Here is an 18,922-nt window from a genome sequence, read left to right as displayed (position 1 = left end):
ACAGGAAACCAACGGAATAAAGGAAAGTTCCAGCAGCAAAATGGTAAGTAAAATTAAGGTTGGCAGGACCGAAAATAACGGCAAAAGTTTGAACGAGGAGACAAAGGAATGTAACAAAGGAAATAAGAAACCAAGCAACGTGGTAGCAAAAAAAGTCAGAATTATAGATAACGAAGAAATCAAGAAAAAATATAAAATAGTAGACAATCAAGGCAAAGAAAAAGGTACAAGTTTAAAGGAAAACGAAAAAGGAAAAGAAAGTGAAAACACAAATAGAAAGGTAAGTGAACATTCATACAATAGAAAAAGTGAAAACGATCTTATCTATCTGAATGATTTGGAGAGTGGGGAATATACGACAACAGTAAGTTTAAATAAGCAAAAATTATCAACAAAAAGGAAATATAATTTGGTCAAAATTTATAACTGTATAAACATTTTAGGTGTAAAAATCAGAGAGATACGCATGGTTGCTTTTTCGAGAGCAGAGGTTACAATGTACAACAAAATGGAAGCTAACAAAGTAATAGAATATAGTAGACGTAAAGAGGCAGGATACGTAGCATCGATACCCAGAAGAAAAATGACAAGACGTGGAGTAACAAAAGAGTGGGAGGGATCTATCGAAGAGCTAATGGAATGCACCATGGCTGGACAAGGTGAATTTGAGGCGCAAAGACTCAAAAAAAGGAAACTAAGAGATGGAAAAGCTGTATGGGAAGAAAGTGATTCTATATTATTGAAGTTCAAAGGAGACTCCTTACCTACTAGATTATACATCGGGCAAGGCCACGTATGGCTGAAGGTAGAGCCGTTCGTAGAGAGTGTGAAGCAATGCTTCAGGTGTTTTAAATTCGGCCACCTGCAGAAAATATGTAAAGCAAGAAGCAAACGATGCATGATATGTGCCGAGGATTATCACGGCGAATGTAGAGGGGAGCCGAAGTGCTAGAGAAATGCTTAATATTCCAAAGAGAGAGTGAAATCAAGAAAACAATGGCGTACAAGAACGTGTCATATACACAAGCGAGGGAGATCCTCAGGGACAAATACACGGGAAGAAGATTCGACTTAGATATAGAAAGCGAGAAAGACTTTCCAAAATGAAGAAACAACAACAGAATAAGAAGAGAGAATTGGGAAAGGCTAGAGGTACCTGACAATAGAGAAAAATACAATGAATGGAGGATGAGAGGAGGACCATTCAAAAACAGGGAAAAAGAAACGAGTGATGAGAGCGACAATGGTAGAAGATACCCAAGAAGAGAACAAACAGGTACGTTTAGATATACAGACCGTAATCAAGAAAGACAACGTTAAGGAAAAAGGGAAGGAGAACATATATAAAACAGAACAAAATAAGGTAAGCGAACATACGTAAAATAAAGTAAATGAAAGTGATAATACATATCAGAACGATTTAGAAAGTGGGGAGTACACAATAAGCGTAAGTCTAAACAAAAATAAGTTATCTAATAAAAGAAAATATAATCTGGATAAAATATACAACTTAATTAACGTTTTAGGGATAAAAATAAGAGAGATACGAATGGTAGCCTTCTCTAGGGCTGAAATAACCATGTACAGCAGAAACGAAGCCAACAAGGTGATAGAATATGGAAGAAGAAAGGAATCAGGATATGAGGCGTATATCCTAAGAAGAAAGCAAACGAGAAGAGGAGTCACAAAGGAATGGGAGGGATCGACAGAAGAATTAAATGCATGCGTAATGGTTGGCCAAGGAGAATTCGAGGCTCAAAGGTTGAAAAAAAGAAGGCTAAGGGATGGCAAAGCAGTATGGGAGGACAGCGACGCTGTACTGCTTACTTTTAAGGGAGTGTTACGTCGGGACACGACGTTGGAGTTAGTTAGTAAGGTTATATTATTATATTCTATTATTCCTTATCTAATCATTTATACTTACCTTATATTTAATTATCATACTTACCTTATATTCAATTGTCATACTTACCTTATAATCTGAAACAATATCTATATGTATTCTATTTTATCATCGTGCGACCATATTGTATTAGTCACACGATATCTACACATTAATCATCACGACTATTCATGCCAGGGAACATTCCATTCTCACGCCAAGCGAAACTCAAGTCTGTTATAGATAAGATTAGCGCTGCACAGGATGTTATGTTTAAAGTATGAATATTCGATCCTAGGAATTAAGATCGTTAGTTTAAGATTATTATGTTTAGATTACGTGTCGATAGCGCTTCCAATTAGCCAGCAATCGACACTCGAGTCATAAGGGATGTTATGACTAACTAGCGATAAGATTACTTTAAGTCATCATCTGACTAAGAAACGCTGACAGATAATTAATCTCTCAGACAAGAGACCCCTTTGTTTCAAACGTTATAAAAGAGCCGTGAGACCTAGGCTCGTCGTCATTCACCGGATAGACTCCGCTCTGAATCGTCCCGGCACATCCGTTGTCGACAAATTCCTGCGACAACGAATATTCCGGCGACACAAGTTCGCGTCTTAAGTCAACCTCAGCGGTTCTTAATCAATTCTTAATTAATAAAGAATTATTGTAAACGAAGTGAAAAGAAGTTTATTTTAATTAAATACTTATACTATTTTATTTTAAATATATCGTTTTATTATACTCAATCCTGAGTCATTACGTTCGCTCACCTCATCGGTTCGCGAGTCCTTACACGTAAGGACAGGTAATAAGGTAATACAATCGGTACGCGAGTGATCCACGAGGACAGTTCCTGCCAAGACGACTACCTACCACGGGTTCCCAGGTAGATCCGGACGTAACGCACCGGTTGGCCTAAAAGATTGTGTTATTTGGTTTACGGAACGGAGAAGCACTGTTCCGCTGTCCAGTAGCGAGAGCCGGGCCGTAACAGGAGACTCCCTGCCCACAAAACTATGCATAGGACAAGGACACGTGTGGTTGAGAATTGAACCGTTTGTGGAAAGCGTCAAGTAGTGTTTTAGATGTTTCAAATATGGACACTTACAAAAAATATGTAAAGCCAGAAGCAAAAGGTGTATGATATGCTCAAATGAGTTCCACGGCGAGTGTAAAAACGAGCCAAAATGTGTAAATTGCGGAGAGGCTCACAGGTCTAATGTGAAGGAGTGCCTCATATTTCAAAGAGAAAGCGAGATCAAAAAGACAATGGCGTATAGGAATGTGTCTTACACCTAGACAAGGGAAATACTACGCGATAAATACGTAGGAAGAAAGTTTGATTTGGATATAGATAGCATAAAGGAATTTCCAAAGTTAAGAAAAGAAACAAGATACATGAGGGAAAACTGGGAGAGACTGGAAGTCCCGGAAACCAGAGAAGCCGCGTTGCAACAGAAGATTCGAGGCTCTTGGCAGCCACTGAGTTTCTTCTCGAAGAAGCTGACCCCGACGGAGCAACGGTACAGCACATATGATAGAGAGCTGTTGGCAGTTTTCAAGGCCGTGAAGCATTTTCGAGACATTCTCGAAGGACGAGCTTTTCATGTGATCACGGACCATAAACCTTTGGCTTACGCGTTCTCCAGGAAGCTGGAACAATCATCTCCCAGGCAAGGAAGACAGCTAGAGCGTTTATTTCTGAGTTCACTACAGACTTTCGGCACGTTGCTGGTGTAGAAAACAACGTCGCTGACGCGCATCAATGCGATTGTTACTCCGTTAGCGCTTGATACCGCGGATATCGCGCGCGAACAAATGGTTGACGAGGAGGTGAAGTCGCTGCTTCAGTCCACCTCGACGGCTCTTAAACTGCGGAAATTTACGTTGACTGGCCCGGAGGAGCCTCTCTACTATGATGTTTCAGAGTTTGGGATTAGGACCTACATCCCCGGTTCGCTTCGCAAGCGAGCGTTCGATTTGGCTCATCACATGTCGCATCCCGGAGTGAAGGCCACGAGACAGTACATCGCCGAAAAGTTCGTGTGGCCCGGAATGAATAAGGACATTTCGGACTGGGTTCGCTCCTGTTTGGCGTGTCAACGTGCGAAGATCCAGCGTCACAACAAGTTTGCTGCGGAGAAGATTTCGATGCCAGACAACAGGTTTGAGCACATTCATATTGACATCGTCGGACCTCTGCCTCCGCTCAAGGATTCAGGTACATCCTCACGATGATCGACCGGTTTTCTCGTTGGCCCGAGGCCGTACCGATCGTCATCGCAACCGCCGACGCAGTGGCTAAGGCCGGGTATCCACCAGTATCAAACGCCCGTATCGTATCACCGTTCCGAACCCTTTTGAATAGGCAGACGTTGCCTCGTTGCATGCAACGGCATGCTGCGGCGCGGACAACATTTCTTCGTTTCTTGATATAAACGGTTAGGCAATAGGACTGGGCCACTACAGGCGAGGAGTTTCGTTTTGCTGCGTGGCGTTCCAAAGGAACGCAGTCAACGGATCCATCCGAAAAATTTGTCGATTCTTTGCTGTTGCATCGAAGGAAAGGTTCATGCGTTGGCACTTGACATAGCGTTTCGTGCCGTCACTTGGGTTTCAATTTATTTGAAATCTTGCGGTATTATTGGATTCATTTCAAAAGCGATGAAATTATTTATGAATTTAATCTAATTTAATTTAGACAAATTTTATCGTCTAAATATATTTAAACAGATCAATTATCTTCGGTGCTACGCTGTACATAAAAGAGCAATGTTAATAATCACCTGTGTGATTATTGAAAAAGGACAATGTTAATTTTTCAGAGATTTTCCCGTTGCCGAGTATCGAAAGTTCTATTGGTCTGTGATACGGAGGCGAAGGAACGGGCCGATCCGAAAATTGTCGGTTTCTTGTCGTTCAAAGGATTGGTTCGGAAACCACTTGAAACGTAAAAACAACATACCCAAGCGAAGGCCCGAAATGCTATGTCAAGTGGAAACATGACACTTGAGGCACGAGATAATATGATTTGGAATTGGATACATCAGTGAGATAATACTAATGCAACGACTGAACTTTGTTATTTTTCATTTTTTTCTTAAAAAACTGTTACCAAGATATTTGTGACGTTTTTCTGATTAAAATGATACCAAACACGATATGGTTTGGATAATTACACTAAAGAAACAGCATGCAGCAAATCGAAACTTCTCGCCTATAGGAGTTTATTTCAAGACACGAAGAACTATTGTCCGAGCCGTAGCACGCCGTGGCATGCAACGAGGCAACGTCTGCCTATTCAAAAGGGTTCGGAACGGTGATACGATACGGGCGTTTGATACTGGTGGATACCCGGCTTAAGGCAGTCTTCACGCACTGGATTGCCACTGGAATACTGATGACGCCGGATGCTTACTGGCAGAAGATAACAGGCTTATTCGAATACCTCGGTGGCTTATCCCAGCTGTACGAAGTGATAAAGGAGACACGGGGCATCGCTAATGTGTTAGCGTTGTATGCTGATTTGAGCAACCGGGATGAGTATGTCGTCACCATAGGATATGGTCTGACAAATTCAGCACACACTGTCGGGCACACAGGGAGAACAACCCGCAGCGCCATGTACACCATGGGAAGCCAGCTCCCGCCTTCAAGTACTAGTGTGATGCTAGACGTCGTAACTGGATATATGTTTTGGAACAACGTCCACCATGTCGTGGAATCGATTGGAATAGGCTGCCACAAATTGTATGGTGAGGGGAATGCAGAAGGTAGCAAGATAAATTCAATGCTTAGAGACCAGGCATATAACCTGCGGGGCCCCAAAAACGAGCTGTTCCAACGCCTGATGCCCTGGTGCCCGGTTCTGGTAGGAGGAGGACACCACTTATGTGACATTATGATGAAGTATGCCATAGTTTTGGCTGATTACAAACTTCAGGGAGACGAGACGGTAAATAACCTTACACTCATCCCACTGAGAAAGTTCGACATGAAGATGAACATGGCGAGTAGCCGATGCGTAACCCATGAACCACACCATCTCGATAAAGCATCTAAAGGGACACATCACACCACGCCCGAAGCCAATATAGCTACCTTAAGTCGCTGGTTTATGGTAACAAACCAACAACAATTGACCAACTGAAGAACAACATCATTCAAACCATTGGTGAGATCCAGCCCGACTTATGCAACAGAGTCATGCAAAATTGGACATCTCGGATCGAGTCCTGTAAACAAAGCCGCGGAGGCCATTTGAATGATATCATTTTTAAAACATGTTCAGACACGCTTAATGAAAAACCCTTTATAATGTACATGGTCTTCTCCATTTGACCAATGATCTCAGACGTCTTGGTCCCTTAGACTCCTTTTCTGCTTTCCCTTATGAAAGCAACATGAGGATATTTAGGATATTTAGAAACTTCATTTCAGGAAAGTGTGGCTTCATATTGTGTTGATAACAATATTAACCATGTTCAGGGTAACAATTTATTTACCCTCCTTCGAACCCATAGCTGCTTTAGCCATATACCCAAGGATATTAGGACTGTCCTGGGTACTCCACGAACTTGTGTTCCAACATATGTTGTAGAACCAGGGGAGTATGTTCATTTTGATGTCGAAGCTGAAATTGTTAAATATATCAGGAATGCTTCTTTTTCACCACATAGGGAATTAGAATTAGATTTTAGCAGATGGATGTGCTTTAGAGAGAGCAGGAACAACCTATCTGTGGCCAATTCAGTGTACGATTAGGAACATACCTGATGCAAGCCCAATAGTTGTCAGTATTTATAGAGGATTGCAGAAGCCTAATGATCCTAATAGGCTTTTCAATATGTTCATCATGAACATAACCCATATTCTTTCAAACGGTGGGTGTAGATCTCGGTGGTACTAAGGTACCAATAAAATTAAGATGTTTTATTACTGATGCACCAGCAAGAGCTTTTATCCTCAACCATCGTGGCCATACATCCAGCCGGCCCTGTTCCAAATGCAAAATTTCTGGTACGCACAGCGAAGGTAGATATGTCTTCAATGGCATGAAGCATCTGCTTAGAACTGACGACCAATATTCTTAATGTGTAGATGAGGACCATCATAAAGAAGGTTGCAGTCCCTTATCATCACTACCTTTTGGAATGGTTTCTCAAGTTCCATTTGAATATATGCATTTGGTATGCTTGGGCGTCATGAAAAAAATATTATCTGCATGGATAAGTGGAAAATATTCACATTTGTCCAAATCATCAGGTAGTCATCTTGCTCGTATGTCTGCCAGACTGGGTAGACTCAGACAATGTTGTCCCTCTGATTTTGGAAGACATCCAAGATCTCTGGTGTATTATTCCAAATATAAAGCAACAGAGTTTCGGCAATTTCTTTTATATACAGGTCCGGTTGTGGCGTATGGTCTCCTCAACGATAACTTATATGTTCATTTCTTGTTCCTTCACACAGGTATTACAATTTTAGCATCACAATCTCCGTCGGATCAGTTTTTGAATTTTGCAGAGCTTGTTCTGCAAAAATTTGTTCTTCGTACTGAAGAGTTGTACATATAATGTACATGGTCTTCTCCATTTGACCAATGATGTCAGACGTCTTGGTCCCTTAGATTCCTTTTCTGCTTTCCCTTATGAAAGCAACATGAGGATATTTAGGAAGTATTGTAGAAAGCCGGGTCTACCTCTTCAACAATTCGTCAATAGAATGGCGGAGATTCAGGCACACGGAGAAAATAGGACGAGGGTCGTTCCGTCTTCTGATATTGAAATATCTGTGGCTCTTGGTTGCGATACTGATATTCTCCAGTATCGTAGGATACAATTTAATGGCATGTCCTTCACTATTGATGCACGCGATAATTGCTACATCTTGCGCGATGGTGCCATATATATTCTGTCCTCCATTGCCGAGCATAGAAATACATTCCGTTTAGGTGTTCAAAATTCACTGAGGTCGGTGATATTTTTGATATCGGAATAAAATCCTCTGCTGTAGATTCGTATAAATGTAGATATTTGAGCCCCGAGTCCACATGATATTTGTTCCAAGTGTTTCCGAATGCCGTTTCCTGGTGACAAAACGGACGACAATGAAGTGGAAGGGCAAGAAAGAAGAGAATACGCCATGGCTGTGATGTTACATTCCGACAACATGTAAGATCGATATGTATATATATGTATTTACCTACTGTTAGCGTTTCGAGTGTTGACAATAAGAAGGAATGCGGGCTTGATTGATCGTGCCCATGAAAGAAAGACAATCTCGATTGACAACAGGGGAAGGTCCTGCAGAATCTGGAGCAGAAATAAATCCAGAAACAGCAGCGATCGTGCCATCGTTGATGGAAAATGCGCCAACTATTTTGTCATCTAATTTCACAGAAGAAGAGTTGGCGAACAGACGTGATGCCATATTCCATGAGGAATACATTTTTGACGATACGATCAAAGTGGATGATAACAAAAAGTTGAAGTATCATACTTATTATGCTGTCATACACATAATTTCCATTTGATATGAAAGAATTGTTCTCTTCCCGTGCAAAGTAAGGAAAAGTAGCTGGAAGTAAAAATTAATAGGAGAGTGTGAAGAGACCCCCCACCACCCCCGTCAAAGACGGTCCTCTTCACTCTCCACATCTGTACTTTTGTGCATTTGTATACTTACGCCTTTGAACGTTATTGGACAGCTCTTTATGTGCGCTGTGTGCACTCGCAGGTGCGATTGCGACCTTCGACTGCAATCCTTTACTGCTAAATAAATAAATACATATTGCGCACCTGCTGAATAAATAAATACAACATGATAATCATTTTAAATGAATTCACGCACAGGCAATAAAAATAGAAGCATTGTTTTTATATCTTTTTGTATACGTGTGTTCCCGGTTTCTCTCAGATTATAAATTGTTTTCCCTTCAGATAAAATAAGCAAGTATCTGAAAGTATTAATTAATGTGAGAGTGTAAAGAGACCCACCACCACCCCCGTCAAAGACGGTCCTCTTCACTCTCAGGTGCAATTGCGACCTTCGATTGTAATCGTTTATTATACAACTCATCATATGAGCAGTGTGTACTCGACGGTGAATGTACTTAACAGTTATAAGTAATTAAAATTTTCGAAAATCGCGAGTTTTCATCCAAGAACATAAATAGTTACGATCTTAGATGAAAAATCGCGGTTTTCAGAAATTTTAATTACTTGTAACTTCTGAGTGCATTGATCGATCTCAATGAAATTATCGATCTGAAGATGTACGAGAGAGAAATTGTTACAGCATGTGATTCGATAAGTGCCGAAGTGATAAGAAATATTACTCAATCCGTGATAAGAAGATGCAACATTGCACTGATACCAGTGGCAATCACTTTGAACACCTTCTGTAAATGTAAGTTTATTTCGTCTTTTTTGTTATAAATGACCATCGTTGACTTTCGAAGGCCTTAATGTTGCATCTCGTTGGATTCGGCTCAATAGCCGCTATCAGAAAATAATGGCACGTTTACAGAACATAGGTTTAGCTTTGCAGCCTGAAAAGTGTAGAATTCTTCGTCATGAAATTCTCTTTAAGCCACGTTATTTCTTCAGAGGGTGTTAAACCAGATCCCGGAAAGATATGGTAATAAATAAGTGTATAAATAGATTTGTAAATGTAACTTACTTTGTACAAATACATACAAACTAAAATAAAATATTATAGAATCCGTTAAACAATGCTACAGATGTTTCGCTTATGGACACGTGCAGATGCAATGCAGGAGCACTACTAGAACATGGAAGATGTGAGAAAGCTCCAATATGCATGAATTGTGGGGGAGGACACACGAGTCTGTCAAAACAATGTTGGATGTACCAAAGGGAGCGGGCGATCAAGAAAGTTAAGGCTTATAAAAGTGTGTGAAGGACGGGAAAAGTGAATGGGTTGAGGGGGTAGCAATTTTGGTCACCTTCAAGGGGGATCGTCTCCCTACAAAATTACTAATAGGATACGGACACGTCGGCCTGAGAGTACATCCGTATATAGAAGCCGTTAAACAGTGCTATAAATGCTTTGCGTACGGGCACGTACAGATGCAATGTAGGAGCACCAATAGAAAGTGTTTGGTATGCCTGGACAAGGAACATGGAAGGTGCGAGAAGGCACCAGTATGTATAAATTATGGAGGAGGGCATATTAGTCTCTCCAAATAATGCTGGATCTACCAAAGAGAGAGAGCTATAAAGAAGGTCATGGCCTATAAAAGCGTAGCCTACGCAACGGCAAAAGGGTTAGTGGCAAGTCAGCTGGGAGAAGACTGGAGTGAAGAAGCAGTGAGAGTAGGGACTTCTCTGAACTGGCAACGAAACGCGTAGACTTCTGGAAAAGGAGAGAAGTCCCACTGGATACGGAATTGAAAGAGATTAGGGGAGCAAGAAAAATGACGGAACCTGAAAAAACAGAAGACAGGAGATGGGAGGTGATCAACAACATAAGGAGAAACAACACACAAGTTGGTGGGAAAGGAAGAGGGAGTGAGGGAGAAAGAAATAGAAGAAAATAGAACTCTCATTTTATTAATAATTATAGATTAGATTCAATACTCGAACTTTGAACAGTGCAGAGATTAATTATTCAACAATCGAAAAGGAATTATTTATCATTTTTGACATCGGTTCACCATTATAACTGATCATGGACCATTGGTTTAGTTGCATAATGTAAAAGACCCAACAACTCGCATAATGAGATGGAGAATTAAATTAAACGAGTACGATTATGACATAATTTACAAACCTGGAAAAATAAACTCAAATGCTGATGCGTTATCCCGCAATCCTCCAAATCTTCCTCAAGTGGAAGACGCCATGTGCTGTGGATGAAGAAAAGATAATGATTCTGTTGAAGTTGAACATCACTTTGATACTGTTCGGATAGGCGATACCAAAGCACCCCGCTCGAGAGTCCGTCGTAGGTCGAACTGAGACCCGTTTTGTGTTTTGCGGAAGGGGGTAAATGTAATTTGGGTCTCGGGCGTTGGATGATCCGTAGTTAACGGATAAACAAAAGCACCTCGCTTTTGGTCACTAACTCGAGGCCCTCCAGGATAATCTAACAAAATATGCAGATGCTATTCCACTTCTCAATGTAGATTCTATAACAGTAGCTATATCCCTCGCTGTTGGCGAAATTCCCTACGTACACGCAGCGTGACGAAGTTGGCAGCGAAAATAGTTCGTTGGTGCGTCGTTACCGATAGCGGCAGCACCTCTCGGGCCCACTTTGTCCACGCGGTCCCCTCTCTACGCCGTAACCGGCGCGATCGACGCCATCATCGATTTCCTTCTTCTTGATCGTACTCTTCGAGTGAAAGCACGTCTCTCTTGCCCACGCTCACGATACGCATCAAGCTCGACCACGTTGTTAATTTAACAAGTATAGACCACGCCGTGTCCACGCGATTACTTTCAAGGGTAATTTAGACCGTGCATTGCCCACGCATTTTCGTTGTATTATTCTTTGACCACGTTTCGTCCACGTGTTATCATTGTTCACTTCGACCACGCGCTGTGATCGTTTCACGTTTTGTGTTTGTGACTGACTTTGTAAATATTCGACGCGCAATAAACGAGTTGTGTTTGTTGCAAAGTGTGCCTCAATTATTTCTGACCTCGCTGCCCACGTGAACTCGCATACACTCGCTGAACAATTCATTAACAGGTTTGGTTGTCCTCGTGTTACCCATACAGATCAGGGAACAAACTTTGTAAGAAGGATAATGAATAATTTTTGTAAAATTTTTAAAATACAGAAAATGACTTCTGCTGCATTGGTGGGATCAGAAGGGTGTCCTGTACCATGACCTTATGAAACCGGGTGGGACAATTAATACCGATCGCTACTATCAACAACTGACCAAACTGAACGATGCATTGATCGAAAAGCGCCCATATTGGGCTAGAAGACACGGAAAAGTCATTTTGCAACACAACTCCCCATCACACACGGCGAAAGCGATCAAAGACACAATTTCTGCACTTGGCTGGGAATTTTTGCCCCACCCGCTGCATTCACCAGACTTGGCCCCTTCCGATTACCACCTGTTTTCATCGATGGCTCACGTACTTTCCAAGGAACACTTCAACAATTACGAAAATGTCAAAAAATGGCTCGATGATTGGTTCGCCTTAAAATGTGAACGAATTTTTTGGGAGGACATCCACAAATTGAAGAGCAGATGGGAAAATGTATAGTTAGCGAAGGTGCATACTTTGAATAAAGCATTTTTTCTCTCTATATTTGATCGGCTCTTCCTCTTTGAAGAACTTAGGGCGGATTGTTACTGGCCAGGAATGATTAAGGAGATTATTAGCTTCACATGCCTGTACCAGTTGTCAAAGAAATAAAATGCTTTTCCTAAAACCAGACAACCTATGCGAATTACAAAAACCCTTAAACAAGCATTTGAAAAGGTGCAAATGGATATTGTTGGCCCATAACCTTCGACCAAAAAAAAAATCGTTATTTACTTACCCTTCAGGATAATCTAACGAAATATGCAAATGCTATTCCACTTCTCAATATAGAATCTATAACAGTAGGATAATTAATTTTTGTAAAATTTTTAAAATACAAAAATTGACTTCTACTGCATTTTATCCACAATCATTGGGGTCACTGGAACGAGCCTATCACGACTTCATAGATTATTTAAAACATTATTGCAACAAAGATAATTTGGATGATTAGATTAGGTTTGGTATTTTCTCTTATAATACTGCAGTGCATGAAACCACTGGTTTCACACCTCATGAATTAGTGTTTGGTGTAAAAGCTACAATTCTTTCTGAATTTGCTAGGTTGGAACTCCCACGAACTTTCATTGGTTATTTAGATGATTTGTTCTCTAGAATTAGTAAAACTCAAGCTTCAGCAGCAACAAACTTGGAAAGAGCAAAGCAGAAATATGATAAAAATGTAAATATTGCGTGTTTGGGAGACAATAGTCGGGGAAGACGGCGCGGGCCTTCCCCCCACTCTCGTTACGGGCTAAATTCCGTAACGTTCTAATTAGTTGTTCGACAAACACCGAACCGTTGAGAGTTAAGGTCGGAGCGACGGCTTCCCCGCGTGTGACAATCGCGTGTGTCCAACTCTCACGCTCGTACATTGAGTTGTCGCCAACATAAACCTTTAATAAACAAATTGTTGTGTGTTCGATACACCTGCTGAATTGCTCACTTTCCACACCCGCTTTCCGCGCGACGCGCGTCCAGAACTTCGAGCGTTCTGCCGAACGCTTGACCGGCCAAAGAGTCGAACCTGCTGAGTCCCGCTCGTTCTCTAATGAACATTGCGTTATTTGAAAAAGTTTAAATAAAATTAAAAGTACTCAACCCGTAAATTAAATTGGCTTAGTTTTCTTAAATATTTGTAATTTATTATATGATTTAAATCAACATGACGATAGAGTTGTTTGTGAAAGAAGATATATCTGTTAAATTCAAATATTAGGATGAGAATCAGTTTTTCGTTATTAAATTGTTAATCAAGGATTACTTGTTATACAGCTCAATCAGTATAATTTAAACAACGCCAAGTAATTAAATGCTCGTTTAATGAGAAATGTAGTTCAATCAAAAAACCAATTATTCAATCTGATTTAATTAGTAGCTTTACAGATTTAGTAAACAGTTCTAAAGAAAATTTCTAATTATTGGAATATTAAAATAACAAATTCAAGAATTTATTTTTACATGCTTGTATGTAATAATGATTCTGATTGTTTGACAGTTAGAATACAGTGATTGCTCAAGGTAATAAATTATCATTTAATGATTTAAAGTGGGTACTGCTTATAGACAAGAAATTGTCAAGGGGCGGTATTCACAGCCGCAATTTATTTCTAAGCTGGTCTTAAGCATAAGCTTAAGATATCCGATAGATTTACAGTCGCCGAATAAGCAACGCCTTAAGCATTTGCTTAGATAAGTAAATGCTTATCGCTGTGGATTCACAATCGATTCTTAAGATCTTTTTGAACTCATAGTCGAATGAATCCGCCTTATTTGTGAGCCGGCGAAATTCGACGATATTGTGTTGAACAATTTAGTTTGATTAAGTACAAAATAGAGTTGGACTTGGCGGTGCAGTGGTGTAATGTGCTTAGATAATTCACGCAATTCGCGTTATGTTGATTATTTATTTTATTTGTTTCATTTATCGTATTCCGTTCTAAATATTTGGTCTTTTGTCGACATAATGACTATTTAATATTTTGAACAATACAGTCCGGGTATCGGGAGGCGAATTCGCGGTGGAGTAATGTCACCAGGGATAGAGTCTTCAGCAACCAACCGGGGAAAGATGTCCCGGGCCTGGCCTTGCTGAAGCAAAGTCCTGTTCCCATGTTGGACAGGCCGAAGAATACAAGACACAGCACGGTCACCGCAGAAACCAAGAGAAGGAGTTGGGTCGGGATAACGAAAGTCCCAACAACAAGGTTAAAAGATGGTAAAATTGTCTGGGAGGAGAGCGACGCCATCCTCAGCAAGTGGTGTGGCCGCAACGAGTGCCTTACCAACATCACTTAGAGTAAGGACCTGGATTAGTTCTGGGAACCTGGAAACTAGGCAACAAATATGTTGAATCTAATGATCCAATGCTTGCTAAGGCATTTAACTTATCCAACCGGGGAGTCAGTGAGTGGTCTTCGACTGAAAGGACGATAGTTGTGTCACACATGCAACATGCGAGTGGTGCGAACAGAATAACGAGATATGTGAAATGGTGGGGCATATACATGGCTATGAAACCAGGAGGTTTGGGTGTTCTAGATGTTGGTGATGACATTTCCCAAAACCAGGTGTTCGAATACTGTCCTAGGAATTTGCCTAAAATAATCACTGGCACTCTAAACAATGGGACAAGCGTTTATGCTCGCACATCCAACCCTGCGGAGGTTGCTCTTTCTTCGGATCACTTTCTACCAGTATAACAGAATCCCTCGAAATTCTTACTTCTATACTTTCCTCAGAGGAGGTAACGAGATACTTGGGTGAGTTGAAGTTAGGGGAATTAAAGGATATAACAGCGAGTTCTTTACATGAATGTCAGTGGATCACCACCATTGTTAAGAAATCTGTCAGGGTATGGATAAAGAAAGAGCTGTTAAGAATTAATTCAGACGGAACTATTTATGGACTGCATGGATCTTGGAACCTACGTCTCACTATGGTCATTATATATCCGGAACTTATAGGTTATTCATTCAATCCACTTTTAGCTCAGATTGTCCTCCACTAATTTCAGGCAAGTACCCCGGGATCGTCAGAGTTGTGGGCTCTGATATATCTGTCACGATTCCAACAATTTCATTACAATTTGAATTGAACTCAGGTATGACCATGGGTATGATTATACTCATGAGTAGTAACATTTTCATTGTGTTTCACTTCATTTAGTTCAAGCTAGGTCTTCTTGTACACCGCGTTTTAATATCATTTCAATTCCACATATTCCAATAGATATTTATGAAATACCATATATCTACGAACAGTGAGTCGCATGCTTTATGGTTCCTCCGAGGCCCAATCATGTCGTAGGACGAATGGTCCTAATCGACACGGGTTACTGGTTGTATACGTGGTTGTCAAGCATAGTGACCATGGTGTATGATTATACTCATGAATAGTAACATTTTTATTGTCTTTCATTTCATTTAGTTCAAGCTAGGTCTTCTTGTACACCGCGTTTTAATATCATTTCAATTCCACATATTCCAATAGATATTTATGAAATACCATATATCTGCGAACAGTGAGTCGCATGCTTTATGGTTCCTCCGAGGCCCAATCATGTCGTAGGACGAATGGTCCTAATCGACACGGATTACTGGTTGTATACGTGGTTGGCAAGCATAGTGACCATGGTGTATGATTATACTCATGAGTAGTAACATTTTTATTGTGTTTCATTTCATTTAGTTCAAGCTAAGTCTTCTTATACACCGCGTTTTAATATCGTTCCAATTCCACATATTCCAATAGATATTTATGAAATATATGAATGCTCTTAAATGTTCTTAAATGTGGAATATCAAATATTTTAATACAGAAACAATTTGATTTAGTTTTTATTCAAATCGATATAATATTGGTAATATAACATGTATACTAGATATACATATTAATGATGCTTTTACATTGATTTAATTACATTTTGTACATTGTAAATTTAAATATAATTTCAGAATTGTTTACGAGTAGTAAAAGTTTCATTCATTCTATAGCGAAGTTTAACTTATTTACACGTTCATGAAAAATTGAACAATTTATATTCAAGAAGAAAATTCGTGACGTAAATGTAGATTTCCAAGTCAGAGTGATCTATTTCAACACATTTTTCGTATTCTTAAAAAGTTACTCTGAGGAGAAAGTCGCCCGAGGATTTTAATTTTTTCTTAATTCTCACAATAAATTTTTTTTTGATTGCAAAGAATTCTTAATTAGAGTTATTTTGCTTTCAATAAAGTATCAAGTTCAATTTTGACATTAAGTGATCGATCTTCTAAAACAAATTAGAGGAGAATGTTATCTCTTTGAGCTATAGATAAAAGGGGTGCGGTGTCCGCAGTGCTGTAGAAAATCAAACGTAGAAAAGAGAAAGAGCAGGAGAAAAGAAACACTAAGAGAGTGAACAGGGGGCTAGGGGATCGGGTGCATCGCAGATCGGCGGCTCCTAAGTGGAGCCGCTGGGCCGCAGGTGGCCGGGGCTGGAGCCCGCGGCCCGAGGAGTGGCCGGCGTCAGCGGGATTGGCACGGGGGGGGGGGGCAAAGGTTAGATCCTCCCCCGAGATGGGGCGCTATGCGCCGATGGCGGGAGGGGACCCCGGCATGTTCGACAGAAGTCCCGGGGCCCTCGCTAACGCCCTGTGCAGGTCACTGTGGGGGTTTTAGCCGGTAAAAATCCGGCACACCTCCTGGCCCCCCTAGGGGAGCCGGGGGCGTCTTTGTAAGGTTTCCCCCACGAAAAGAAAAAGGTTCGGGAGGTGGGGGATTTAGCAGGCTTCCAGAAAAACGGGGTGTTTTTCATCATATAATTACGGCGTAAGAAATAAATTAAATAGACGAAAGCACAGAAAAAAAAGATACGAATCAATGATAAAATTATTGGAACAGTTGATTGAGAATTCACAAAAATCAGAAGAAAAAAGTTTGACAAAAATAACTGAAGAATTCATAATTGAAGAGTTCAATAGTAAGATTACTAATGCTAATCAATGGATAAGTGAATTTGAAAAAGAGTGTGAGAGATTTGATATTACGCGAGAGAAAGAAACTAAGAAAGAGTTGGAGATGCCAATCAAGAAGATAAACGCCAAAGAGCGTCTGTTAGAAACGCTAACAAAACTTGAGTCGCTAAAATTATATAAGCAGGCATGGACGGTATATGCATACAATTTGGTGGTGTAAAGTTGATATGATTTTATATACATATAGTTTACTATTATTTAGAAATAAGATTAACACAACATTGTAGAAAATTAAATGATAATAAAAAAAATAACCAACACGTAAAAAAAATATCTAAATACCGAGGTAAAATCTTACATTCCAAATACATTTCATTTCCCTTTCACACGCTATTCATTTATCACATTATTCACTCTCATACACATAATTTTGCATGGAACACTTTTCATTTTTCCATCATTTTCCCGTTTCAGTAAGATTTTTTTCTTCTCTCTCTTTGTCGACTCAGGAACCTCTGGCACATCTTCCCATAACTTCTATTCTGTTTACTTTTCCATTTTTTTCAAATTGTTTTTCCTAATTTATCTAGGAATCTGGATATAGGTTTAAATAATCCCACTTTTCCCTTTATTACGATACCATGAACCTCCTGTTTCTCTGTCCACCCCTTTACTTTCAAGAAACGATTCCAAAAGCCTTCTTTCCACCAAAAATCTGTCACAGTCCCAAATCACATGGTTCAGGCTGCTTCTAACCCTATTTCCCTTAAATTCGTTATTAGGGTACTGACCGCCCTTTCCAAGATCTCTTGTCTCTCTTCTTTACTACTACTACTACTACTACACTACCCCCCCCTCCCTCCCTCCCTCCATACAGAACCAATCATTTGCATACAACAGAATGATTACTTCCCTTCTGTCAATTCCCTTGCAAATATTCGCCGAATAAATGTTGTATAGGAGCGGGCTCAACATTGAGCCCTGCGGGAACCCTCCCCGCACTCTTCCCTGTCGTTCTATCGCGTAGTTACCTATACGTTTTGCTACTCTATTCTCCAACCAGTTCGCGATATATCTTTTAACCCTTCTATAGCAGTTCTTTTTCTTCCTAATATCATGCAAGATCGTATGGTTCACATTCATTTTTTAACGTGGGGAAATCTTGCATAAGACGCCCCGAAACCCCCTGGGGGGCAGGTGGCGGGGTAGTGTTGGATTCCTACCAACTAAAACCCCACTGCGGCCTCCTAAGAAATATAACGCTGGAACCTGCCCACTGCGCGTCGAAACGCCCAACACCCGGGTTCTAGGACCCCTCTACCTCCGACCAGGGACCAGGTACGGTACCTGGTGTCAGCTCCATTGCGGGGGGATTGCGTGCAATGACGCCCCGGGCCGCCAGCCCGTGACACCTGCAGTCCCCGGGGCCTCGGTCCTCCCTGCGAGCTACGGGGAGAGGAGAACCCCCCGCCCGCCCGCGCAAGATGGACCGGGCCCACATCACCACCGCCGGCTTCCGGTGCCGGCTCCACCACGGGTCCGCGTGCAATGGCGCCCATCAGGCGCCTGCGGCCCGCTCATTCATCCCCCTGGGGGCTGCGGTGGACCACGGCTGGCCACCCACCAGGGGGAATATTTGAGCTGCGTTGCACCCCCCAAAGGGGCCAACGCCTACTCCCTACGTGGGAGGGTACCGCCGTTCTCCGCCCAGAGTCACCGGACCCCCCAGGATGGGCGAAGCCGGGCCACCGATTTGGAACGGGTACCCCGCTCGCCCA

General features: G+C 41.2%; 2 protein-coding genes across 2 annotated transcripts; both read left to right on the top strand.

The window, feature by feature from the left end:
• Nucleotides 1-3,709: 3,709 nt before the first annotated feature.
• Nucleotides 3,710-7,467, top strand: LOC114881817. Its single transcript, XM_046289303.1, is given in 4 exon segments — nucleotides 3,710-4,112; nucleotides 6,300-6,591; nucleotides 6,593-6,776; nucleotides 6,778-7,467. Coding segments are annotated over 4 exon segments (1,569 nt in total).
• Nucleotides 7,468-7,552: 85 nt separating this feature from the next.
• Nucleotides 7,553-7,951, top strand: LOC114881353. The gene has a single exon (XM_029198115.2). It carries the CDS (start codon nucleotides 7,553-7,555, stop codon nucleotides 7,889-7,891), a length of 339 nt encoding a protein of 112 aa, XP_029053948.1. The 3' UTR covers nucleotides 7,892-7,951.
• The last annotated feature ends 10,971 nt before the right edge of the window (nucleotides 7,952-18,922 follow it).

Source organism: Osmia bicornis, chromosome 16 (genome assembly GCF_907164935.1).
Source record: "Osmia bicornis bicornis chromosome 16, iOsmBic2.1, whole genome shotgun sequence".
NCBI lineage: Eukaryota > Metazoa > Arthropoda > Insecta > Hymenoptera > Megachilidae > Osmia > Osmia bicornis.
Note: the sequence above shows the minus strand (reverse complement) of the source record. Positions and strands in the feature narration are given on the sequence as shown.

Bases quoted from the DNA above. Each gene is read 5' to 3' on its own strand.
- LOC114881353 (XM_029198115.2), top strand. From the start codon at position 7,553: ATGAGGATATTTAGGAAGTATTGTAGAAAGCCGGGTCTACCTCTTCAA.